The sequence below is a fragment of the Pan troglodytes genome, chromosome 3 (genome assembly GCF_028858775.2).
Source record: "Pan troglodytes isolate AG18354 chromosome 3, NHGRI_mPanTro3-v2.0_pri, whole genome shotgun sequence".
Classification (NCBI taxonomy): domain Eukaryota; kingdom Metazoa; phylum Chordata; class Mammalia; order Primates; family Hominidae; genus Pan; species Pan troglodytes.
In genome coordinates this window covers 155,530,488-155,543,772 of record NC_072401.2, presented here as the reverse complement: position 1 = coordinate 155,543,772, position 13,285 = coordinate 155,530,488, and the positions used below count along the sequence as shown (strand labels likewise).

Below are 13,285 nucleotides of genomic sequence, written 5' to 3'. Positions count from 1 at the left end.
TGTCTGGGTTCAAATTCCCACTGCCCCACCTATTAGCTTCAAAACTTGAACAAACTTCTGGACCTCTCTGTGCTTCAGTGTTCTCCCGTGTAAAACACGGACAGTCACAATGCCCACCTCACAGGATTGTCAGGAAGACTGAATGAGCTAACACAGGTAGAGTGCTCAGGACGGCACCTGGCACACGGTAAGCATTCTATCAATGTTAACCATGATTTTTATTTCTCCAATTCATTATGCCTTCTCCAGCATTCTGGCCCTTGCGTCCGCTGTTCTCTCCATCTCAGACACTCTTTCCAACACACTCTGATCATGCTACAAGGTAGTCTTCAGATGTAGGTAACAGCCCCAGCGGCACCTGAAAACTTGTTCAAAAGACAAATGCTCAGGCCCCACCCTAGACCTACTATATTAAAAACTCTAGGGCTCAACTCCAGCAATCTGAAGATTTTTGTTTTGTTTTTTGATAGAGTCTCGCTCTGTTGTCCAGGCAGAAGTGCAGTGGTTCCATCACGGCTTACTGCAGCCTGAACCTCCCGGGCTCCAGCGATCCTCCAGCCTCAACCTCCTGAGTAGCTGGGGCTACAGGTGTACCACGCCCAGCTCACTTTTGTATATTTTATAGAGATGGGGCTTCACCATGTTGCCTAGGCTGGTCTCAAACTCCTAGGTTCAAGCAATCCGCCCGCCCTGTCCTCCCAAAGTGCTGGGATTAAAGGCATCAGCCACTGTGCTTGGCCAGCACTCTGAGTTTTAACAAACTCAGCATTCCTCCATAGGATTCTGATGCCCAGTTAAGGCTGGAAAACCAAGGCACCATCCGTGATAAATTGTACTTAGATGCTTATTTTTCTCTATCCCCTGTTAGGCTCTACGTTCCACAATGGCAGAGAAATGTCCATCTTGGTCCGTTCACCTCCTTTTTGGTGTTGACAAATACAAGCCATCACAAACTGGAAAGGGGTAAGCCGTATTTCGTAGGACACATCATCTAATTCTGTGCTCCTCTTTTCAACACCCAGGTATTTCTAAAGGCTTGCCTAAACGTTCCAGCTTGTTCTCAACCTTGAAGCCAGGCTTAGGCCTAAGTTGTAAAGGCGGGAGGGGAGACCCTGGAGGTAGAGGGGCAAAGGCAAGATGCTTGCGTCGCAGGGGCCCTGCATGGCCTGGAGCAGCATAGGGGCCAAGATGGTCTGCGCTCTCCCTAGATTGGAGTTTCTCTCCATCATCTTTGGAGGAAGCACAGATAACTGAGGTAAGTCTGTATCTGCACAGCCACCCGAACTCCTGCCTCCTAATAAACACCTCTGAGGGAGAGGAAACTCTCTCTCTCTCTTCTCTTCCTCCCCAGCACCCCTCGCCCCCCCACCGCCATTTCTCACTCCTCTACTCCCCTCTCTCTCCCTACCCACCTCTGACCCCTCCTCCAGTCCTGCCGCCCGGTAACAAAACCGGGCTTCCCGCCACACGCAGCCGGTAGGGCTCAGGACGCTTTATCGGCGACAATGGCTGGCTGAATGGGAGGCCTGAGGTCCTGAAGGAACCGGGGGTGCTGGCGACCGGGACCTCGAGGCCGCTGCTGGGGAGGACGCTGGCCAGCGTGCAGGGGGCGGAGGCGGGGCGTGCCGGGAGGCTCCCATCTCCCGCCCCGCACAACCCGGGCAGGGCCGCCGCTCCGCCGCCGCCGCAGATCCGGCTCTCACCCTCGGCTCCCGAGGCCCCGCGGCGCCTCCTTCTGCGGACTCTGCGGGACCCTCCCCGGCAGGCGCTGTGCCCTGGAGAAGGCACAGTGGCTCAGGCATGGCCGCGGGGGCGGCGGCGCGGAAGGCAGCGCCGGTGCTGGAGGCCCCCCCGCAGCAGGAGCAGGTAGTGGCGCGGGGGCGCGGGCGTGGGGGACGCCAGGCCGGGGTCCCGGGGCTCACGCTGGTGCCGGGCAGGCTGCACAGACTGGTCTCCAAGACCCCGGGCCCCACCGGGGAGAACCGGCCCTGGAAAGACGTGGGGACGGAGGCATGACCTTCTGGAAGATGCCACCGTGCGGGGTGCCAGTCCCTCCTCCACTCCCTCCCTCCCCACTTCTGTGCCCTCCCCGCTACCTTCCTTTCCTCCTTCTGATCCTCTTCCTTCGCTCCATCCCTCTGTTCGCATCCTCGCACTTTCTCTTCCAGGCTCACCCCTTCCACTCCCGCCCTCCTTAGTGACCGCCTGTGCCCTCCTCCCTCCTCGGCGGAAGCCCCCAGAGCCCAGGGTCAAGGTCGTAAGCTGCGAGAGAGGGGAAGGGGTGTACTGCAGGCTTTTGGCTAGACCGCCCTGGTTCTCAAACTCGAGTGTCATCAGAATAACTCGGAGGGCCTGTTACCACGCAGACTGCTGGTCTGTGCCCAGGGTTTCTGATTCAAGATGTGTACCCTGATCGTCAGCTTGTCTTGCCTGGTGCTCAACCTAGCCCATTTCTGCTTCTGCTGGCGTCAATTGCAAACCCAATCTTAATTTATTCTTCATTCATAGGACAATTCTTCTTAGGCTACATCCAGGTACCAGGAGGATTTGGGGGTGGAGGAGGGTAGGTCTTACCTGGAGGAACCCAAATCCCATCCGTAAAACGAGGACAAAAATAACTCTTAAGGGCAAAGATAACTCTTAAACAACAACAAAAATCACTCACAGAGCGGGTAGGAAGAGATTAATGTCCCAAAATAGGTTCAGGCAAAGAACTGTAGGATTTCTGAGAAGGGCTTGCTCCTGACTAACCCCCTTCTCCTCCAACCCGTGAGGGCGTGGCGTTCGAGCTGGGTGTTGGGGAATGGACAGGATCTGACCTCGTGGGCCAGAGAATTCTAGATGGAGGGAACAACAGTACCAAATGGCTTGGAGATTTTTTTTTTTTAAATATTGGGATGGATGGCCATGGGACAAGGCAGAGAGAGGGGACTGTCCACTCTGACTGGCAGAAACCTAGGGGTCAGGAATGCTTATAGCAAAAAATGAGGGTGGGCTAGGCTGTGGAGGGGCTTGTGTACCACAAAATGGGGAAACTTAAAATGAAACTCCATGACTTTCTTGCTGGTTTCAAACCCAGATTATCGAAAGGGAGGTTCTGAATTGATGAATGCATGCCAGGAGTGTCAGAGGATCTAGTATTGGTGGATTTGCTGCTGATCTTTGCTCTTCCTTAAGGCTGGCATCACTGCCTAGTCTGCTGCCCTCAGGAGGTATGGCCTCTCTGTTGAGGCTGCCCTAGGAGGGACTCACAGCTTTTCCCTTAATCCCATATGGCAAGACAGTGTGGTCCAGGAACCAGCAGCCAAGGCATTACCTGGGAGCCTGTTAAAAATGCAGTCTCAGTTCCCATGCCAGACCCACTGAATTGAAATCCGCATTTTAACCAGATCCCAGGGTGATTCATTTGCACATCAAAGTTCAAGAAGTGCTGGTTTCTTGACTTTACTAGAGCTAGGGATAAGAAAGTGAAAACAGAGATAGTTACTGACCAGCCTATTATCTGATAGCTTCCCTTTGGTTTGAACCTCACCCTATTTTATTTTCCTTCATCACCCTTATCACTACCTGAAGTATGTCTATGTGTGTATTTGATTGTCTAAGAACCTCCTTCAGCATGAAAGCTCCAGCAGAAAAGCCATGTGGTCTGCCTTGCTCGCTCCTGTATTTCCAGGACCTAGAACAGTCTCAGCAAATGGCAGGGCCTCAATAAATATGTATTGAATGAATAAATGAACAGTAACGTACAATCTTATGATGTAAGACCCTAAGTCCAGCATACCTTACTGGACAAACACCATCTCCCTATTCGCCATCCTCCACCTCCCCAGCTACAACCCCTGGGGTCTTTTGAGACTGCAACTGGTTAGGTATGTTTGAAACTCCTTAAATTTGGAGTGTAAGAGAGCAGAGACCATGGGTTTAGGAGTTCCCTCTTCTGCTTGTCTGAGGCTTGCTTTCCAGGCTCGGATTTCTCCTGAGAGCTGAGAGGACCCACCACTTCCCCAAAACTGCTCTCTGCCTGGGAGCAGGCCATACACAGCCCCTCCTCTCCACCCACAGGCATGCGGCCTTGCCTTGTGACATGAATTCCTTACCAATGAATACAGCCCTCTAAACCTAACATTCCTACCTGGCACTCACATGTGGTCCAGGGTCATCACTAGTTTCTGAGTTCATTGTTCTGGCTTTGCCACTTGGTTTAGAAAGATTTTTCTAACAGGAGGGTTTTGTGAGGGAAGAGTTGAAAGTGACAAAATCAGTTTGGAGGCAGCAGTTCAGGTGAGAGATAATGAAAGCCAATCGGGGTGGCAGTCTCCAAACACATTGAGTGTGCCATGCACCAGACATGAGGATTCAGTGGGGGGATGAGGCCAGTGCTGGCCACCTACAGATTCAGGTAAGTAAATTAGTCATCAGCAATGCAGTCTGGTAACAATGTTCGAGGTCAGTAGATATCCTGGTAGGGGCCTCACCAAAAGGGTGTCCTGGAGTAAGTGGGATCCAAGGGTGAGCAGAAATGAGGCAACCCAGCATGGAGGCTGGGAGTGGAGGGAGAGCATTCAGGGACAGGAAAGCTCTGCTTGGCTGGAGCAGAGGGTGTGCAGGGGCAGTGGAGAGAGGAGAGGCTGAAATGGGATACAAGGCCTTGTGAGCCATGTTGGATTTCAGGCAGGAAGACAATAGGATCAGTCTACCTTTAATGGGAACACTCTTACTGTTTGAAGAGGGAAGAGAGCGAAGGCAAGGGCCTCAGAGGAGGGGGACACCCTGCATGCTGGCCTCCATCTCATCCTCCCCTAGCCACCCTATCTAAAGAGTGACAGCCCTTGCCCTCTGCTGGTAATTCTTTATCACACATTTTATTTTCTTCATATAATTTACTTCATTAGGCAGTTGTTTTGTTTGCTTGTTTATTGTGCATCATTTCCTCTAGAACACAAGGTCCTATTCATGAGAACAGACACCTTGTTTGTCTTTCTAACCCTTGAATGCCAGCTCTTCACCCAGCGGCTGGCACATGGGAGGCACCACTCCATATTTGCTGAATGAATGACAAAATGAATGGCATAGAAGCCATAGGGGTGGAGAGAAGGGGGCATGTTTGTGAGGCATTTATAGGTAGGGTCAACAGGAGAGTAGTGGGTTGGAGGTACAGGGTTGGTTAGGGGCAAGGATGATGCCCCAGGCTTTTCTGCTTTGAGCAATTGGATAGATAGGACAGGATGCTATTAACTGAGATGGGGGAGGGGGGACACCGAAGTGGGAGCAGCCTGGGGGGAAACAAGTATGTTCACTTTAGGGCAGGTTAATTCACATATCTGAGAGAGAGAGTCCCAAGTGGGGCTATGTAGGAGGCATTCAGAAGCATCTGGAGCTCACACAAATTTAGCTAGCCAAAAGAAAGATATAAGAGATTGATACAAATGTGGTGCTGGAACAGGGATAAAAAGGACATGGCTACTGATCAGACAAGGAAAGGGATAAAAAAGAGGACAGAGGCAAGCTTACTTTTGTATTGTTCTTTTCAGTGACATATGTTCATGTAGGATACACTTAATGTAAAGAAGTATAAAAAAAAAGTAAATGCCCAGGATGTATCACCACCCATGGAGCATTCCTGTTAATGTCTTGGGAGCCACTCTTCTGGGCTTTTTTATTACAGATGTCTCTTTATGTAACTATACATTTACATAAATAGGCTCAGATTATACACAACTGTTTTGAAGCATGCTTTTGCTGTTCAGAATATGTCATGAAAATATTTCTATGTCAGTAAATATGAATCTGTGTTATCATTTTGTAGATCTTACAGATTCTTTTATGCAGATATATAAAAATATGGGTCTTTTTCATCCATCGGGCTGGGTACTTGGTGAGCATTTCATTTTTAAAACAGGTATCTTTCAGTCCTTGGAAATTTTCTTGTGTAATTTCTTTTAAACTTCCTGCCATCTGTTATCTTCTTCTCTGGTTCTAGAACTCATTTTTTTTTGGGGGGGGGGGATATGAGGAGATTTCCTAGCCCAATTCACTAATATTCTTATATTTTCTCTTCTGTTTTCCATGTCTTTGAGTTTTTTTTTTTTTAATTCTTTCTGAGTTCTTCAATTTATCTTCGATTCTTCATTTGAGTTTTTATTTCTGTCTTCCTGTTTTTAATTTCTAAGAGCTTTTGGTTGTTTTTCTATATTCTTTAAAGCACAGTGTTCTTGTCATCATGGGTGCAGAACTCTTTCCTGTCTCAAACGTCTTGTGATCTTTGACTGTTCACTTGTGTCTGAGGTGAGACAGTACAGCACTGTTAAGCTCTTGCTAGCAGGGAAAGCTTGTTGACAGGCAGGCTTCAGTGGAGGGTGACCTGGCTGGGCCTTTTCGTAGGGAGAACAAGGACTGTCCATCTATAGGTCTTTTCTCTTGGCTTAAATTGATTCATTCCCTGTGTAAGGGGCATGTCTGGCTGCCAGCCAAGTGGGCAAGCCCATGTCTAACATGCCTAGGCCAAGAGCACAAATGGAGGCCCTCGTGCCACATGTCTAAGTATCATCAACTGATCTGCTCTCACAGCCCTGCCTGCAGGTCCACTTGTGGCCCGTGTAGCCACATTCTCCCTACCTGCAGTGCTGGCTGCAGGCTTGAGTGGTAGCAAGGATCTGCTGGGACAGGGAAGATGGAAGTTTCAATGTACCTGTACTAGTTTCCTAGGTCTTCCATAACAACAAAAAAATGTATTATCTCACAGTTCTGGAGGCCAGGAGTTCAAAATCTAGGTGTCAACAGGGTCATGCTCCCTCTAAAGACTCTAGGGGAGACTTCTTACTTGCCCCTTCCAGTCTCTGGTGACTCCAGGTGTTCCTGGCTTGTGGCTGCATCCCTCCGGTTCCTGCTTCTGTCTTCACACGGCCATCTACTCTGCCTTGCTATTCTGTGTCTGTGTCTCTGGATGTCAAATCTTCCGCTCCTTTCTCTTGCAAGGACACTAGGCATTGGATTTAGACCTGCCCTAAATCCAGATGGTCTTATTCTGAGGTCCTCAATTACATCTGCAAATACCCTATTGCCAAATAAGATCACATTCACAGGTACTGGGGGTTAGGACTCAAACATATCTTTTGGGAGGACACAATTCAACCCACTACGGTGCCTAAACCAGGGATGTGGACTGACCCCACTGACTCCCAAGGAAGCTGTGGTAGATAGGATCTCCCACCACACATCTCACTTTTCAGACTCGGGATTTCCAAGCAGTTCCAAGCTGCTCCCAGACTACCTCACTGCAGTTAATTGAGGAGCCTGGTCAGCCAAGATCCCACTTAGATGGTTTGGGATGGCCAAATTTCAAAACTTTATCTCCAGTTTCCCAGAGCACAGGCTATTCTTTTTCTTCTCCCCAACCTGCCAGTCCCCTGGGGTGTCAGCCCTACATCATCTCTCTCCAATCAAGGTCTACTCACTCAATCAGTTACCAGACTTTCATAATTTTTTTTTTTTTTTTTTTTTTTTTGAGACGGAGTCTTGCTCTGTCACCCAGGCTGGAGTGCAGTGGCGCGATCTCAGCTCACTGCAAGCTCCACCTCCCGGGTTCACACCATTCTCCTACCTCATCCTCCTGAGTAGCTGGGACTACAGGCGCCTACAACCACGCCAGGCTAATTTTTTGTATTTTTAGTAGAGACGGGGTTTCACCATGTTAGCCAGGATGGTCTCGATCTCCTGACCTTGTGATCCGCCTGCCTTGGCCTCCCAAAGTGCTGGGATTACAGGTGTGAGCCACCACGCCCGGCCTCAAAATATTTTCTTAAGAGACAGAAAAGACACCAGGCACAGTGGCTCACGCCTGTAATCTCAGCACTTTGAGAGGTCGAGGTGGGCGGATCACCTGAGGTCAGGAGTTGGAGACCAGCCTGGCCAACATGGCAAAACCCCGTCTCTACTAAAAATAGAAAAATTTAGCCGGGCATGGTGGCGAGTGCCTGTAGTCCCAGCTACTCAAGAGGCTAAGGCAGGAGAATCGCTTGAACCCGGGAGGCAGAGGTTGCAGTGAGCTGAGATCGCACCATTGCACTGTAGCCTGGGTGACAAAAGCAAGACTCCACCTCGGGAAAAAAAAAAGAGAGAGAGAGAGAAGATAACAACACAGTTATTTTGTGTTTCAGGGTTTGAGATGTCCGGGGTCCTGTAAAGCAAGGCAGGGCCCCTGCAGCCGGATCTAGAGGTGATGCTGCCAGGGAGGATGGTGCTAGGGCTCTCTAGACTCAGATGAGGGCTGCCAGTGTCCTCTACTCTCCCTCCACATGCCTGGTGCCTCTTGGCCCGGGCCTCCGGTTTAGCCACTAGTATTCTGCTAGTGTGGGGGCCTCCAAACCTTAAACTGACTTTCAGTGAACCTTCTGTTACTAACCCCGGTTGCATCCCCCACTTCTAGACGCCCTAGGAGCCCGCAATCCACAGCCCTCCTGAGGGTCTTAGCACACACATTCTGCTCTGCACTGCCCGCATGCTGGTGGGCTTCGGTGTCTTTTGCCCTGTGGTGTCCCAGTGTCCCTTTCCGCTGGCCCATCTGCTGGTCAGTTTCAGAATTGGCTGCTCTGGACTCCTCTCTCATTCTCCTTGGACTTGGAGGTTTATGTCCTTTTGCTATTGTTCTAGTGGTGTTTGGGGAGGGAGAGGAGGTAAGTGCACTTTTTTTATTTACCGTGTTTCAATAGAAGTCCTCATTACTTTTTTTTAAACACAGTTATCACTGGTGAGTTTGAACACCTTTCCATAAATTTATGTGTCATTTGTATATCTCAATTCGTGAATTTCTCATTCATGTACTTTGCCCTTTTGGACTGTCTCTTTTTGATTAAATTATAAAAGCCCTTTTTACATATGCTTTTTAGTTTTTTTGCCCCTCACATATGTTGTGCTTTCCCCAGTTCAATTTGTCTTTCAAATATTGAGGACTATAATGTATTTTATTTTAAATGTCCTCAAAATCTGTCATTTTTTAACTTTATAATTTCTGGGCTCTACATTATACTTAAAAATGCCTTTTCCACTGCAGAATTATAAACATGTTTACCCATGTTTTCTTCTAGTACTTTTAAGGTTTTCTTTCTCACATTTAAGAGAGAACAAGGCTTTGGATGAAATAGAAAAGTATAAGTTTAGGCAATATTTGCACAATGCCAGGACCTTTCTGGGTGATGCCAGGAAAGAAGAAGTGGGTGGCACAGGGGGTAATACTGGCAACTTCTCCATGGCTCCCTGCCCCCAGGTGATCCCACCAGGTGGGTCCCTAATATTCAAATGGAGGTCACAACATCTGGGCTCAAGTGTTGAGTTCCAGGAGTGAAGCAAGCCTCAGGTAGTCAAGGTGCATGAGTCTCCTCCTTTGTTCCACAGGTCCCTTTCTGCTAACTTCTGCTTTGGGGGCAAAAACATTGGTTGTCTATGCTCTTCTGTGCTCTCCACCAAAGTTACACGATTACGTCTTTCCAATGATTGGCCTTAAAGGTTTCAAATGACCAAATGTAGTGGGTTAGCAATAATCTAGAAAACATAGTCCATGGGTGGACTCTGCAGGTCATCCAAAAAGCATGGTTCTGGAGACGATCTCTGTGCTTTCCAGCTCAATTTGTAAGGGCACAAGCCCAGATTACTCCCTTCCCTGGGGTCAGTAATGATGCCTTCCTAACAGGAGAGTACAAGAATGCTCCAAATCAACGGAGCCTCTGGTCAGCTCTGTCTCTGAAACTTTGAACTTGGAAATGATATTTACTCACTGAGATTGGAGATATTTACTCACTGCAATCATTTAAGATACCAGCAAAACAGATGTTTTTTAGGGATGCTCAGACTCACACTTCATATCCTAGAAGCCAGAGTAGCATGGCCTATTGGGAGACCACTCTCTGTAACTTTGACTGATTTGCCAAAACAAAACCACTGAAATGGAGCCTCATCTGATTCTCTGATCCAGGAACAGGATCAAATATTTATTAATAGTGACCTGATTACTCTTTTTTTGTTTGTGTTGTTTTAGTTCTGTAAGCAAATTATTTTACTAGGACTTTTATCCCAAATTATTCAAATACTATGTGACATTGTTATTTTTCATGGTCTGGGTTTCCCATATATTGCTTTCACAGAAAAACCAAGAAAATAAGGACATTTTTTGATAAGGGCCCTTTTTATGTTTTTCAGCTCTCTCATACAAAGCTTTCTGCAGAAGACACATGGAAGTAAGTAATTAGTATTTTTTAAGAGTTGTTTTGCTAAAAATTAGATTTTTATCTTAACAGTTGAGAAAATGAATGAAGTCATCATTTTATTTGTAAATTTTCCAGGATAGAGAAGATGGGGTAGGATACACAAATACTACAGACCAAAATGCATGGATTTCATCTGTTTTCTACAGCATGATCTGTAGGAAAAGATCATGCAGTCCCACAAAGGTGGATTAATATATCCTTCAAAATATGGCTGTGTCAAGTTACTATTTATTTTAGGCACAAGATACACTGGTTTTGTTCCTATACCATTGCCCCTGTGTTCTGGTGCATACTGTAGGGCCATTGGGCCCTGTGAGCACCACATGAAGTGAAATAAGAATGAAAAGCTCCTCCTTTTTTGTATTACAGGAGTCAATTTTGGATATATTCCTACTCAAAAAGGAAAATACTACATTTGTACACCAATATATACTTTTCAAAGTACTTCAACATAGGCTAACCAATTTGAGATGCATTTTTATTACAATCTGATATAACAGATTAATAGATTAATCTCATATAACAGATTAATAGATTAATCTCATATAACAGATTAATAGATTAATCTCATATAACAGATTAATAGATTAATCTCATGTAACAGATTAATAGATTAATCTCATATAACAGATTAATAGATTAATCTCATAAAGCATATTTTATTTTATATCTATGCAAATCCTATTTTAGACTGATGATGAAGTCACTCTTTTATCTATATGCCGTAAGTTCAAAGTCTGTTAATTATATAGAATGTTAAACAGCTATTTTAGATTTGGAGCTGTATAAACCACAACTAAGCACTTGTACTCTTTTCATTTTTCTTCCCATATCTTCAGGGGAACAAGTTTGTTTTTTGCTTGTTTGTTTGTTTAAATGAGCTTCTAGAAATCATTCCTGTCTCCTGAGCTCAGCTTCCAATAGAGAGACTAAGAGCCATGTAATTTTATTCAAGTTGCTTACCTGATATGGATTTCATCTTCGTCATTTGATAAATGAGGGAGATTCATTCCATCTATGGTAACTTCCAGCACTGACATTCTAAGAATCCCTCTCAAAGAAACTGAACTTGAGCAGGAGTATTTACTGGGCTCTGTGGGCTGATTTCTACACCTTTTCCAGCAGGGGGCACCCTTGGGATTTGGATGAGACCCTTTTCTGAGGCATTCACTGCTCTTTGGAGTAGCTGTAGAAATGCTGGCAGAGGGAGAGAACCCAACCCACATACCCATCAAGTGCCTTTAAAAGGTCACTATCTCGCGGCACAGACTGTTACCCTGTGGTGTTTTCTGGGTGGTACATTAGCTAACTGCATATTGTAACCAGACGTAAGTGGAAACTTAACTTTAAGAGATTTTGTGACTGATGGTGCCACACTAAGGATGAAAGATAATGATAACCAGTATTTAGAAAGTAACTGACAGCATTCATAATTTTTCCCCATGTTCACTCATCTTGACCCTGGGCCTCTTTCTCTTCTGCTAGGCTCGTGGTTCTCAATCTTGGCTGCCCCTTAAAATCACATGGGATGCCTGAAAAATTCCTATGTCACATCCCATTCTGCAAATCTGTATTAATTTGCTAGGAATACCATAACAAAATACCACAGAATAGGTGGCTTAAAAATCAGAAATTTATTTTCTCACAGTTCTGGAGGCTGAAAGTCCAAGATTAAGGTGCTGGCAGGTTTTGGTTGGCATGTTGAAGTACAGGGGATTAGGACGTCAGTGTATGAATTTTGAGAGTGTGAAATTCAGCCCCCAACACCCAGAAATGGTCATCTAATTGATCTGGATATGGGGGGTTAAGATTTTTTTAAAGCTTCCCAGTGATTCCTAACTTACAGACAAGGTCAAGAACCACTGCTCTAGGTTTTCATCGAGGCTATCCCAGAACGTTAAAAGAGATGACAAACTATTTTGTTGATTTTCTCTACAATTGTGCAAAACTAAGCATCCAGCTAAAATGGGAACATTCAGCCATCATGGGAATGTTTGTGCATGTCTAAGATAATACTTAAGCCTATTCTTTCTCTCTATTATAGTCCTGTAACAATTTATACAACTCATTCAGAAGCTTTCCATTGCCCCGTGGATAATATTCTCTCCTCTGGCATAAGCACCATCTGCAGGGTATCCTTTTACTTGAAATAGTAGCAAATGATTTAAAATTACCAACATTTGACTGTTTTTGACTTTCAAAAATTGAAGTTTCATATGATGCAGCTCAATAATAATTATTCCTTATATAGACACAAATAAAATAACATGTGCTTTATAGTCTTACAACAACCTTGTCAGTTACAGAAGGATGGTTATTTGAAATTTGCAAATGAGGAAACTGAGGCTCAGAGAGGATAAATGACTTCCCCAAGGTTGTGAGGCAATGAAGTGGCAGATCAGGGACTGGACCCCAGGTCTTCCTGGGGCTCATTAGTTTTTTTAGCCCCATCACTTAACTTAAAAGACAAGGCTGAGGCCAACCACATGGGAAAGAAAAGGAACTGGTTTTGCTAAGAAAGTCAGGCTCCTCCTCCCAGCTGCTCCTTCTCCAGATCTAGGGAAAGGGAAGAAACCAAGAAAAACTTAGAAAAACTTTACAATCAAAGCTTACCAACCCTTATATTTGAAATCCCCTGTTGCTTTTTGTAAGCCAAACTTGTTTTTTTTTTTTTTTTTTTTTTTTTTTTTGCTAAATGCGCAAGGTTGAGGGCTTTTTCAGATGACCTCATTTTGCTGGTTCCAGCCTGCAGCAGGAGAGGATGTACAAGATGCACCGGGGCCACGATTCCATGCACGTGGAAATGATCTTGATCTTCCTCTGCGTTCTGGTCATTGCCCAGATAGTGCTGGTTCAGTGGAGACAGAGGCATGGCCGATCCTACAACGTGAGTCACCCCCGTGGCTGCTGGGAGCCTGCTCCAGCTTGTATCAGCTTGACTGTTTTTTTCCAGGACATGTTCTCCCTTGGTTAGCACTTTGAAGGAACTGCCTTGGTTTAAGTCAGTGGTTCTCAACCAAGTGCAA

At 46.0% G+C, this 13,285-nt stretch overlaps 1 protein-coding gene across 4 annotated transcripts in view; it reads left to right on the top strand.

The window, feature by feature from the left end:
- Positions 1-1,702: 1,702 nt before the first annotated feature.
- The window catches only part of RNF175 (ring finger protein 175), a 49,673-nt gene continuing 38,090 nt past the window's right edge, over positions 1,703-13,285 (top strand). For 2 of the 4 annotated variants that reach the window (XM_016952427.2, XM_001155746.6), the window contains exons 1-3: positions 1,703-1,866; positions 10,192-10,229; positions 13,005-13,146. In XM_016952427.2, coding sequence (XP_016807916.1) covers positions 1,801-1,866; positions 10,192-10,229; positions 13,005-13,146 — 246 coding nt within the window. In that variant the 5' untranslated portion in view covers positions 1,703-1,800. Of the gene's footprint in view, positions 1,867-10,191; positions 10,230-12,963; positions 13,147-13,285 lie in introns of all 4 variants that reach the window. The other 2 variants (XM_009448422.3, XM_063809152.1) reach the window with 2 other exon arrangements.